The 11,821-nt window shown below is 41.8% G+C and overlaps 1 protein-coding gene across 1 annotated transcript; it reads right to left on the bottom strand.

Annotated features, from left to right (window-relative positions):
- Positions 1 to 1,180: 1,180 nt before the first annotated feature.
- Positions 1,181 to 4,693, bottom strand: LOC306960338 (uncharacterized protein). The gene is made up of 2 exons (XM_079552765.1): positions 4,301 to 4,693; positions 1,181 to 3,921 (listed from the first exon to the last, which is right to left on the bottom strand). Exons 1-2 carry the CDS (start codon positions 4,449 to 4,451, stop codon positions 2,720 to 2,722), a joined length of 1,353 nt encoding a protein of 450 aa, XP_079408891.1. The 5' UTR covers positions 4,452 to 4,693; the 3' UTR covers positions 1,181 to 2,719.
- Positions 4,694 to 11,821: the final 7,128 nt, after the last annotated feature.

The raw sequence follows: 11,821 nt of genomic DNA, 5'->3' as shown, positions 1-11,821 counted from the left end.
TAAAATGATGGGATAATCGGATTGTAGGAACATGTTTATAGTCGCGTTTCCAAGGCTATATCCACAAAGAATCTATCATGCTTCAATGTGATCAAGTTTAAGTTAAGGAAAACTGGAAAAAAGATCTGAAAAAAAAGCACTGCGCCATTGCACTATGTGGTTTGTCCACACTCATATCTGCTGCTAATACTTAATGTATCTGTAAATCCATTCACGCTGTTGTTCTGTGTTCAACTCAATTCACCATATTTTTTCTTAATCTATTTTGTATACATGCCATTATATTTTTAGATTTTTAACGTAAAAAAAAAGCCGTCCAAAAGCCATTATGGACCACAATGACCACAGCTTAAAGCATTTTTTTTTTTACAATTACGCCGCACTGGATACTTTTTGTGCCAGTCCCAAGCCTGAACAAAATAGAAGGGTGTGTCGGGAAGAACGCCATTCTTAAAAGGTCTTGTCAAATCAATACAATTTGGTGTAGCATTTTGAAAGAAGATATGATAGATATAGAAGCAGAAAATGAGAGCACATAGTAATATTAGTTTGTGATGCTACTACTATTGTTAGCAACACGAGCGATGGACATACTATTAACAGTGCCCCCATGTGCTTCAGTATGTTTGTCAGTTTCAGAGGACGTCGGCACTTACGCACTCCCGTAGGCCAGCTGGCTTATGCGGTGCCAGGGGGGGCTGCGTCACATGGGCGTATGTATGTACCAAGTCCCATGTCCAAGACGCACTAATGTGTGTCTGAGTGACCGCATGGCTCGCCCTGACAGACTGCAGGAACTTGGCACAACGTCTACAACAGTCAGAAGGGCCTTGAAAAACGTTTAGCAAGTCTTGTCTGCCAGAGCATCTTTCACATACACTTTGCAGCACAAACTTGCGCAATATCAAAGTGTGTTTTTTTTTTCTTTACATTTTAGCCCTGGCATAGATTACCCTGAAATGAATTTCTCTCCACTGTTGCACAATAAAGATGGGTTTCACAGCTGTTCCTTTCATATCCTGCGCTGTAGCAATGTGACGTTTTGGGCTTACAAATGGAGTAGACCGTAGGAAAGATGATACTTCATACAAAATATGCATGATTATGGTATTTTGTAAAACCTGTTGTCGAGTTACTACTTTGATATTTCTGTGTGAATAGTTATGATGAAAAAAATGCATGACTATACTAATGATACATTTACTGTCATAACTACTACTGCTGCTGTAACTAATGCATTACGGCCAACATGTGAAAGGCAGGCCTGACTAATGGGCCACTGATTTGTAGAGAGGAGCCGGGTGGGCAGAGCTGTGAGGTCTAAAGTTAGGACACAGAGGGTGTCACAGGTGGCCGACTACAACTTGTTCCGAAAGCCTGCTCATTTGACTGCTCCAATGGCTCTAAAGATCTCATTCAACACAATAGTCACACATAGTTCATGAAAAGCAATAAAAGGTTTAATGTTTCCAGAAAATGTTTATTTTACTCATAAATTTTCATAAAAATAACAACATCAATATTAATTTAAAGGATTGTAGAAAGTGTATGTACAAAATCTTACTTTAACAGTTAATATAACTTAAGGCGAGTTGAATTACTTTTTGCAGTACCCTGTTGGTGACAGTTTCACCAAAGTCGCCATGGTGTTTTTTGCTAATGAAACATCAGCATAATATCTCAAGCACAAGTCCGACCCTGTCATGACACGTTACAATCCACAGAAACTCGCAGCAATGTGTGCTACCTGATTACTCAAAAGCAAAGTGTTTATGGTCTGCTAGTACCTCTAGCTCATTTCTCAAACCTCTGTACATTCTGTTCAAAAGGAGAACATATAGTCCATTTAACAAGTTCATCTGCAGTCCCAGGTAATACTATTGTCAAACCAACAAATGGAATGAAGTGCCAACATGTTTTTCTGATATGAAAGTATTACAATTAAAATATCATTTCAACTAAACAGTAGCCCTCGAAAAGCCAAGACATTATTAATGACTTAGAATACATTTCACCATAGAAATGATGATCAAATGTGATCAATGTAAAATATACAGTCAGTTATAAAAATACAAAGTAGTACAGTAATACAAATATATTTATTTCCCATTTATGATATATCTTTCACAATTGTAATAAACCAAACAATTGTATATACTACAACACAAAGAACAGTGACTAAACACTGACAACCAAATGATAAAAAGTAAACACTAAATATGGTCAAAGGGTCAGCTTTAGTCAAAGCCATAAATATAGTTTACATTCATGTCAAACACCTCCACACACTGTGAAGGGGAATTTGACATTGGCTAATATTCCGCTTAAAGGAAAAAACACTGACAAAAACATGCAGTCTTAGAAATATAGTCCAAACCATTGCTCTATGATGCTAAAAGCCGAAAATAGGGATTTTAAATGAGATAGTACTAAGTGTTAAGTGCAAACATCCAGCTCAGAGCGCAGGCTGGAGCTGTCCTCAAGAGAGGTGCTGAACAGCAGTCATGCAACACCGCAGCGCAGAGGTCTGCCCCACTGACGCTCAACAAGTCCCAGCCGCTCTACCGGTCACTTTCGCCGCTCCTGCAGCACGAGGCCCTCACTGCTGGCTCTAACCTCAGTGTCACCCAGCGGCTTCAAGCCCGTACAACTTGCAGTCAGCGGCCGTATCTTCCAAGACGGAAAGATGCTCGTCCAATGAGTTTAAGTGCAACTCTCTTCATATGCCTTCGGGTAGAGTGAAGGGCCATGCGCCGGTGGAAACCTGTGGCTTTATTTCCATTTTCTCTTTTTGTTTGAGGTGAACGCGTCCGTGCCTTTTCCTTTCGTCACTGCGCGCAAAGCGCTTGCCGCAGACATCGCAGGAGAAAGGCTTCTCCCCAGTGTGAGTCCTGGTGTGGGTTGTGAGGTGGTCACTCCGGCTGAAGCTTCGCAGACAGATGCGGCACTGGAAGGGCTTGTGTCCGGTGTGGATGCGGATATGGCGGTTAAGCTCGTCTGAGCGCGAGAAGCGCCGGTCACAGCTCTCCATAGGGCACGTGAAAGGTTTCTCTTTGGCAGGGCCATGGGACGTCGAAGGGGCTTTCCTTGCGCGGGGTGCCTTGGTCGTTCGTGTGGTGTAACTTTGGGCAAAAGAATCTGGCAACAAAGAAGAGTAGAGGATAGAGTCAATCGTTGATGGCAGCGTGGGAGGTGGGTAGAGGGGGTCTGACTGAGGTTGCGCTTGGCTGGAGGACAGGCCCATTGGGGGCAAATAATTGTTGTACAACGGGCTGGAGTAGCTCTGGGAGCAGGTGTCATTGAAGCATGGCTCCTGCTTAATTCCTCCCTCTACTTTGAACTCCATGTCAGGGTTCGGGCACATGGAAGGGAACGTGTCCAAAAGTTCCTTGACATCCACGTGCTGCTCAGGGGGGAAGTCATTGGACATGGGAAAGGTCTCTGATTGAAAGGTGCTCTCTAGACAGTCGGATTTACTGCTGAAAGCGCCCCACTCATAACAGCTGCTCTCGAATTCGTTCTTAACCACGACTGGAAAGGACGCAGCCTCGGACTTGGGCTCTGGTTTCTTCTCCTCTGCGTAACTGGGGCACGTCTGCTCGGGGGTGTACGCAGGAGGAGAACAGGTGTACGCTTGCCGTTTGGAGCTTAGATCCCCAAAAGTGCCGCTGCTGGTTTCCACGGAGTTGCTGCTGCTGCTTTGCTGCATCTCTACCAGTGGCGTTGTGGAGATGCCCACAATCTCGGTAATCATGTTGAGCAGGGTCTCGGTGCTGCACGGCGCCCCGTGAGATGCTTCCACATAGAAACTACCCGAGTAGGCGAGCGAGGAGGGGGGGTAGCTCTCTTTGGGGCATTCGCACTGGTTGAAGGCAAACTCTGAGTTGGAAGCTTCGGTTTTGAGAGTTGCGGGGGCTCCTTCTGTTGAACAGAAAACAAGGGGATAAACTTTACTCTTCAATACTGTCATTTTAAGGACGTCTTGGTACACGCATTACAGTCATCTCCGCACATAAAACGACTGAAGTATGACATTTCCTACACCCAAGTGTCATACGCGCGTTTCAATCATTGATTTTTATTACATGAACAAAATACCTATACAAGCTTCAGCATCAGCACCAGAAGCAAACTGCGTTACATAAACACTCGTGCGTAATTTGCACATAAAACCGCTCGGTTTGTTTCTGCCATTGCGCGCAGTGGCAGAAACAACCATGTATCTATTCACTGCACATATTTGTCACATCACACCGAGGCTCGGAGCAGTAATAAATCCAAAGGAGAGCTGAGTACTCACCGTGGCCAAACTGGGCAGGCACCCCTCGTTCTGCGTCGACGTACACCTCCTGGTTATCTTTCCGCGCACTGTTCTCCATCCCCAAGGAAGAACTGCTGTCAAACTGAGGGTAGAAGGAATCTTTTGCGTTCAAATCCATATTGTTCAACATTGTGCTGCACTTTGAAGAAGTCCGTGTCTCCAGTGAAAACGTATAAAGAGGTAGAAAGAGGAAGATATAGCGCGAGGATAAATCGCAAGGACGAGTGTTTATTTCAACTCCCCTTGATGGTAACTTTTAAACAAATGATCCAGAATGTTGTAAAAACGAATGATGTTGGTATTCCTTTCGCTTGCTGCTCGCTCCTCTCCTCTGCAGGTAGGTATTTGCTTGCTGTAGATTTCAAATCAGACTTCCCTTTCCTCTCCTTATATACACTTTGGCAGCTCCCTCGGCCCTCCTCCCCATTCATCAGCTCCACTGAGAGGATTCCCCGCTGCGTGTAAAACTTCATGCCCATATATGGACAGAGGATGTGACGGAGCACCCCCTCCGTTCTCCTCCCCTCCCGCTCCCGTCCTCTCCGAAGCTGCCGGAGAAACGCGAGTCTGACGTTGCAACAAGTGGCGAGCGCCAAAGTACCGCGCGCTAAACATTTGCCATGTATCTAGCGAGGTGTGTAGATAAATCAACGCGACATAATATTGAATCAAGCACATGGGGATGCCTCGTTTTCTATAGTTTTAGGTTTGTTTGTAGTTTGGTATAATTGATTCATTTTCAAGACTGTTTTCTTAGTTTTAAATGAAGTCTTTTTGTTTTGTTAGCTCGTGCCTTTCAAGTGAAAACCCTGGTCTGATCAGTCCAAGTTTATGGGTTAGATCTGGGCAAAAGTCTTTAGTTTAGACACTGTTATAGTGAGACCAGGTTTGATTGTCAGGTGTTCAATTGTGAGTCCATAAGGTTAACCGTGTGCTGATCAAAATGACACAGAATGAGCACATCAAGTAGATCCCATTTCAGAACATAAAAAGGCAATTCACTGGAGAAGTTTTTTTTTTTTTTTTTTTTTTTTTACAACGATTTGGGAAGGTTTGAAGTAAATTGACACAAGGGTATGCGCGGATGCCGTTCTCTTTTTGTGCTGGCTTTTATATAGGCCTATTAAAAGTACAACTATCGCTTTATCGCTCTTGTGTTCCTAATAGTGCATTAACTCCAGTCAAACTGAGAGTGTTGTGACATGTCTCAAACCACAGAGAGAGCTGTCCAGAAGTTTCCCTCACTTGGAACAATAAAGTGCATTTTTTGCAAAGCTCTTTTCTTATTAAGGAAATGCTATTGTAGATTGGTACACAAGCTAATGGCAGTATATGGCACGCAGTGGAGCTCCAGACTGGCGGGACACATTTAAAAGCATGTACAGCTTAAGTGTCTGTCTTTTGTTGAGATGACAGCCATCAGAGTCTAAATCAAGGACGCTTCAAATAACCTTCTGGTAATGTAAGAAATCTATATGCAGATAAATTAAAAAGGCGTTCTAAGTGATATACTGTATCCAGTGTAGCTATAGATATATAAAATGTTATTTCTCCGGTTATTTTTAAAGATCAGTTGCCTTAATGTTTGACTAGTGTGCACCGTTTAGACAATCATGCATCTTTAGAGGAAAGCATTGCTAAATTCGATGTGCTGACAACATAAACCTTTATTCACTAAAACATACCTGGAGCAGTGTTTTGTTTAACTCACTCTCATTTATGTGATGCTCTACACACTCAAACCAGAAGGTCCTCCTGTGTGTGTTTTAAGTGATGTGAATGCTTAGGAATAGGAATAGAGCACCGTTTTACCATACTGAGATATGTTCTTACCTGAGCTTAGACGAGTTGATGCGTACCTGTCTGGTCTTTACGCATGCGCTCAGTTATGCAAAAAGACCAAAGCTGTTGTTAGCATTTAGCCTCTCCTCTTTCCTCTATGGACCCAAATGAGGGTGAAGTTAGAAGCGACCAAGCTCTTCCACGTTTTCCCTGTTTAAATACGGTTACTTGAGTAGTTACACGATCCATGTCGATTTTCTGAGCGGATAAAAAAGGGGCGCTATATTGTAAGGCGTAATAACACGTTAGGAGCACTTCAACGTCCGCGCGGTAAAGTGAAGATATTACTGCACGGACGTCGAAGCGGAAAAACGGTACGATTGATTCTATTTTGTGAAATTTGCCACACCTGGCTCATATACGATATGTTCTTTGGCAATTAGATACAATTATGCATCTTCTTGTTATAAGACATACAACTTCTATTGCGAAGAGGTACAGACATACTAGTCCAAAAAGTTCAAACCATGGAGAAGGTTTTATTGTAATGTGTAAACTGTGCATGTTTGATTCACTGACATGGACCAAAAAGCGAGTTGAAGATGATTGAGTCTGAGACATTGCATTGCAGCTAATAACTTCCTCCTATCTCTATACAGGCCCGTGTCTGGCTCTGCGTTTTCAGAGTCACGCTCGCACCACCTTTCCTCTGGTCCCATTTGATTCACTTTTTTCCTCCCTTACAAATCCGCCACCTCGCCTGCGTCCGCTTTCTACCGGCGGGGAGAATAACTGCAAAGCTCCCCGTCTGAACCAACCCTTGGCCTTTAAAAGCATTGAAGGGAGTCGATATCACCCCTGAGGTGTTCAGTGGTTGAACCCAACTGTTCACATGACATTTCAACCCCTAAAGCTTTTTTTTCTCTCTCTCTCTCCCTCTCTCTTGGTCCAGGCCGATCTGTTGCCGGGTGAACTCTGTGGTCACACTTCCTATTACAAAAAGTCGATACTCTTTCATAAGGAACGCAGCAGACTGAGGCAGACCTCTGGCACGCTGCTGGAGGTTCAGGACCACGGACAGCTCCCCGGCTGCATTCACAGTCTAATCACACACAGACCGAGCCTTGCACCATTTTTTCTCCCCTTTTTTTATTTTTTTCCACATGCCACCAAATGCCTGCCGCGGTTCTGTGTGTAAACTTTTTCTTTTTTTTTTCTTTCTTGAAATCAATCCTATTGCACCCAAAAAGAGAAGCAGTTAGCAGAACAGTTTTTTTTTTTGCTGGATTGTAATCAGTTGTTGCATTCCCCTATCCACTTAAGCTGGGTTTGCGTTATTCATTTGCAAACTGGCTGAAAACACAATCAAGCGAAAAGCGTTTTGAAGGAGAAAAAAACACACTTGGCACCGCATTAAAACAGGTTAGCGGATAAAAACAATGTGCCTTAAAGCGCAGCCATAAAAAAAAAAAAAAATGCACATCTTGGAAATAGCTGCGCATATGTTGTGCTGCGCTCATCTATGCACTTACAGGCTTTCGTCGAGGCTTATGTTATTTGCATTTCCCGTTTTCTCGGATGTCTCCCTATACTTTTGATATCACTGTGGATATGTATAACATCTATGAGTATCGATTTGCATGGGCTTATGTGTTTATAATGCTCCAACGTCTCCTGGTGAAGTTTAACCTTTAGTCTGCCTTTAGATGTCTATTTCTGTTTTGTGGATTTGAAGTAGGATAATTGCATTTGTATTAAAAGGTCAGTGATTTATGATGGAAAAGTTTGATCTAATTCCCTTTTTTTTCCCCTTCAAGACTTTGATATCGTTACAGGGACGAGCTTCAGCAGTTCAAATGTAAGGAAACAGAGACATTTTTTTTTTCTTTTTACCACTGAACTGGAAGGTTTGTGTGTTTTTTGTGTTCATACAACACATTGAATCTGTGAGATATTTTTTCCCCTATTTGTATCTAGCACACATGTGTCAAGGTCAAGGCCCGCAGGCCACATGCGGCCCACAAGATGATTTTATGTGGCCCTTTGAGGAGCATGAATTCCAGAGCATGCCAAAAAAACAAAAGTAAGTCTCTAACCCATTCCTGTGCGGAGTTGTGGATTTTTAAAGAAATAACCACTTTGCTCACTCCAGCCACTAGGGGGCAGCTTTAATAAAAAAAAAAAAGGAAAGTGTTCCACACGTGTCCAGCAGAGGGCACTGACTTCATAAGAGATCAGGATATAAACAGCATATTACAGCCACGTGGTAAATTGTCAGTCTGCCCCAGGTCGGCTGTGGCTACAATAGTAACTTACTGCCATCGAGTGTGTCGTGAATGAATTATGACTTCATGTAGCACTTGTGACACAGGCTGATGAAGCGCGATAAGTGTAAGCCGTTATTTATGAGGTCACAGTCCTTTACAATATATGCGGCCCACGACCCAAGCGACTTCGACACATCCAATGGGTATCGAGGGGGTTAAGTTAGAGGGTCAAATTCCCTAATGTTGGAACTCACAGCTCCAATTAGTGCCACGGGACTTTTAGAAGATTTTACACGCTGTTTGATATTGAGAGTGCAATTGTGTGGAAAAGTAGAGTTTTCTTCACATCACCTCTGTATGGGAGTCTCAAAGCGCTGCTCCAGCTGTATGGCATTGCATTGTAATGTTACAAACAGAGGAACCGTGAGTCCTAGTTGTAAATACATTACGTCCACGTCCGGCCATGATTCTTAGACCTCATCAAAATGCTGCTTTTTTTTTTTCTTCCAGCGGACTACTCAAACCTGATGTTGTCTCCATTTACGCAGACCGCTGTTAAATGTATCAAAGGGATGTTGCGCGATGGCTGCCCTGTCATCTTTTTAAAGCCGCGGTGATAATAGCCTATAAGCTCTTTCAAACGCCGCTGTGACATTCTCCGGAACAAATCGTTTTCACCTCAGATGTGCACTCTAATTCCAGGGCCCCGCGCGTGTTTGGCTTTGAGGAACTGCCTCCAAGTAAATCCCGAGTCTATTAAACCCAATCTGATCACACAAGAGTTCAGATCACGGGATGCTGTTATGATAACTGCAGCGTGGCTAACCTCTTCTCCTCCAGCAAATGCCAAAGCGCCGCGCCCGCGAAGTAATGGCTTTATGTAATATTAGCACTTAGCGGCGTTATAGCACGGAGGGAGACTGTGTATAGGTGTGAGAGAACATAGCGTGGCTTAAGCTTTTCTCTTATTGTGGAAATGATATTGAACAGTATAGAGCGGATTCCAGCTAGAATACTGACTTGAAGATGAAGAGAGATGGAAAATAAGTAATTTAATGAAAGGTCGTGATTATACTTGTAAAGTAAGAGGGGCATATGCAATTGACTGCTGAGATAAAGCACTATCTATTAGAACGACTCGGTGTATTTATATAGCAACAGTGTAACCGCTAAGGAAAGCAGTCCTCTTCCTTTAATAGAGGACATAGCAAAATGAACTTGAACTGAAACACTGAGGTGAAAATGACTGTGTGCTATAACAAGATGAATTGGATTTCACTCAACCACATTTAAATCAAAAGGAAGGAGAATCGATGGCACTCATGTTTCCAAAATGTTGGGCAACAGAAGCTCGGGACTACAATGGAAATTGGTAAATTAATTATAGATCGAAAGAAAGGTTTTCAAAAAAGCCGTCATCTGTTGTTATTTTACAATTTTAAGATGCTTCGCCTCGCGTCCAAAAAGATTTTTTCCCGTGAGTCTCAGTCTCATGCGATCTTGCTAGTCTGCGGAGAGGAGTTAAACTCGCCAAATTCCTGGATGCAAACCAGCACATTATGAGCACTTTTGAAAACCTTTAGAGAACCTCCTGTACAACTGAGAGCTTACACAACCATTAACAACTCATTTTACAGTATTCTCGGCTTCATGACTTGAAGTTTGTGCTGAGCAGTTTTGAATTCTGTGTGCAATGTTGGTTAATTTTGTGATTCGGGCCAGATGCCTTTGCATGTGAAACACCGTAGTGCTCTGTTGTCCTGGCCCGGCCGTGGGAGTTCTGTTTTCAGGTTTCAACCAAAACACATTTGAGGAGGCAGTCAGGAAGAATTTACATATCATCATAGCAGTATCATTGATCTGTGTACTTTGTGAACATATAGCATTCAGAATGAACTTTATTTTAGAATTCAACTAAAAAGACATCACATTATACACATGCAAATACTGCGTTATAAATCATGGATTATTTTCAGAGAGTGTTGCCCGCTGTCTATACAACTTGTTTATAATTATCCTTTGAGGGCGGTGCGAAAGCAAACCTATTGACAAACCTATTGACCCGCCAATGCATAGTGTTACACATAATTGGGAGGTGTACATTAGCTGGCATTATTGTGATTTTTAGTAATTAAAAACAAAAGTGCATCAGGAACTGCACAAAGATATGGGCCTTTGGAGCATTGGTACCTTTAAAATTACTTTACAGAATCTAAATACATTAACAATGTACAGTAACATATTAAGTCTCTACTTAGCCCCTGGTATTGAAAATCATTAATCAAGGATTCACTGCTGTTCCAAAGGGTGAGCTTGCATTTCTCCACTGCGTCATTAATACAACAAGTGTTTGTTTGACCGTGTATGTTTGGTTGTGGTGAGAGAGAACGTAGGTGTAGAGCTGGAGAAACATTTTTGTCATTCTGCCTTAGAGCAGCTGTGACTGCAGAAGCAGCACAATAATAACACTCTTACAAATGAACTTTACCTGCATGTGCAGATACACAGTAAGTGCTGGACTGTAATTAATGTAAGTTGTACTAAGAGTAATACTAGGGGTGCATATTATGCCAATTGATTATTATTATCACATATTGAGGTGACACAATATCTATACCATAAGAGGCCACAATATACAGCAAAATCACTGACTGTGAGAGAGATTTTCTTTCTTTTCTTTTTTTTTTGCAAGCACATTCTGAAACAAAACATGCATGGTAACTTTAAAAATGTGCAAAGGATCAGTTTTAGATTTAGGTCCGTTTTAGGTTTGCTTTGATTCCGATTTAGTATGTTTAAAAATGCTGCTTTTGGCTAAATCAGACCAAAATGAATGTTGTTTAAATTTGATGGGATGTAGTTGAAATTGTTTTTATCATATCATGCAGTTCAGTGAAGATTTTTCTTATTTAACACATTTTGAGCCTTATTTTCATCAAGTGTTTTGTCTTATTTTGACAAAATTTGGTGGGAAAACGCATTTTATGTAGTACAGTGTTGAAATGGTTTTAGTAAAATATCACATTATTATCAAATATCGCCTTTTTGTGCAGACCTAATGAATACCGATATAAAGGGTTTCCTGCTGGGTTTTGAACTTCAGTATATCGTCAGGATACTGTAAAGGTTTTTTTTTTATTCATTACCAGTTTGTGCTGCTCTTTGTATTAGTGATACAATTCTATTTAATGTACAGTAGATCTTAAAAACGCTTCAATGCCTTGGCAACCTGTCAACCAACTTTGCTGCCCACACACAAGTGAGGAGTAAATAACAGAAAAATTGAAGCAGGAACTCTACAGAGATGCAGAGGCTGTTAAGCATTTAAAACCTCAACCAGACTTGAAACCATGATGATGTACAAAAACATGAAATATGATGAAAAAGAAGGTAGCACTCCAAATTCAATTAAGTGTACATAAACCTTTCTATAAACAAATTTGCATTCTGC

The sequence above is a fragment of the Gobius niger genome (assembly GCF_951799975.1).
Source record: "Gobius niger genome assembly, chromosome: 3".
Taxonomy (NCBI): domain Eukaryota; kingdom Metazoa; phylum Chordata; class Actinopteri; order Gobiiformes; family Gobiidae; genus Gobius; species Gobius niger.
The sequence above is the reverse complement of the archived record's forward strand: the minus strand, read 5'-3'. Positions and strand labels throughout refer to the sequence as shown.

Excerpts from the sequence above, each read along its gene's own strand:
- LOC306960338 (XM_079552765.1), bottom strand. The coding sequence starts at position 4,451 with ATGTTGAACAATATGGATTTGAACGCAAAAGATTCCTTCTACCCTCAG. Across the intron at positions 3,922-4,300 it reads GCCTGCCCAGTTTGGCCACG|AAGGAGCCCCCGCAACTCTC; the intron begins GTGAGTACTCAG and ends TCTGTTCAACAG.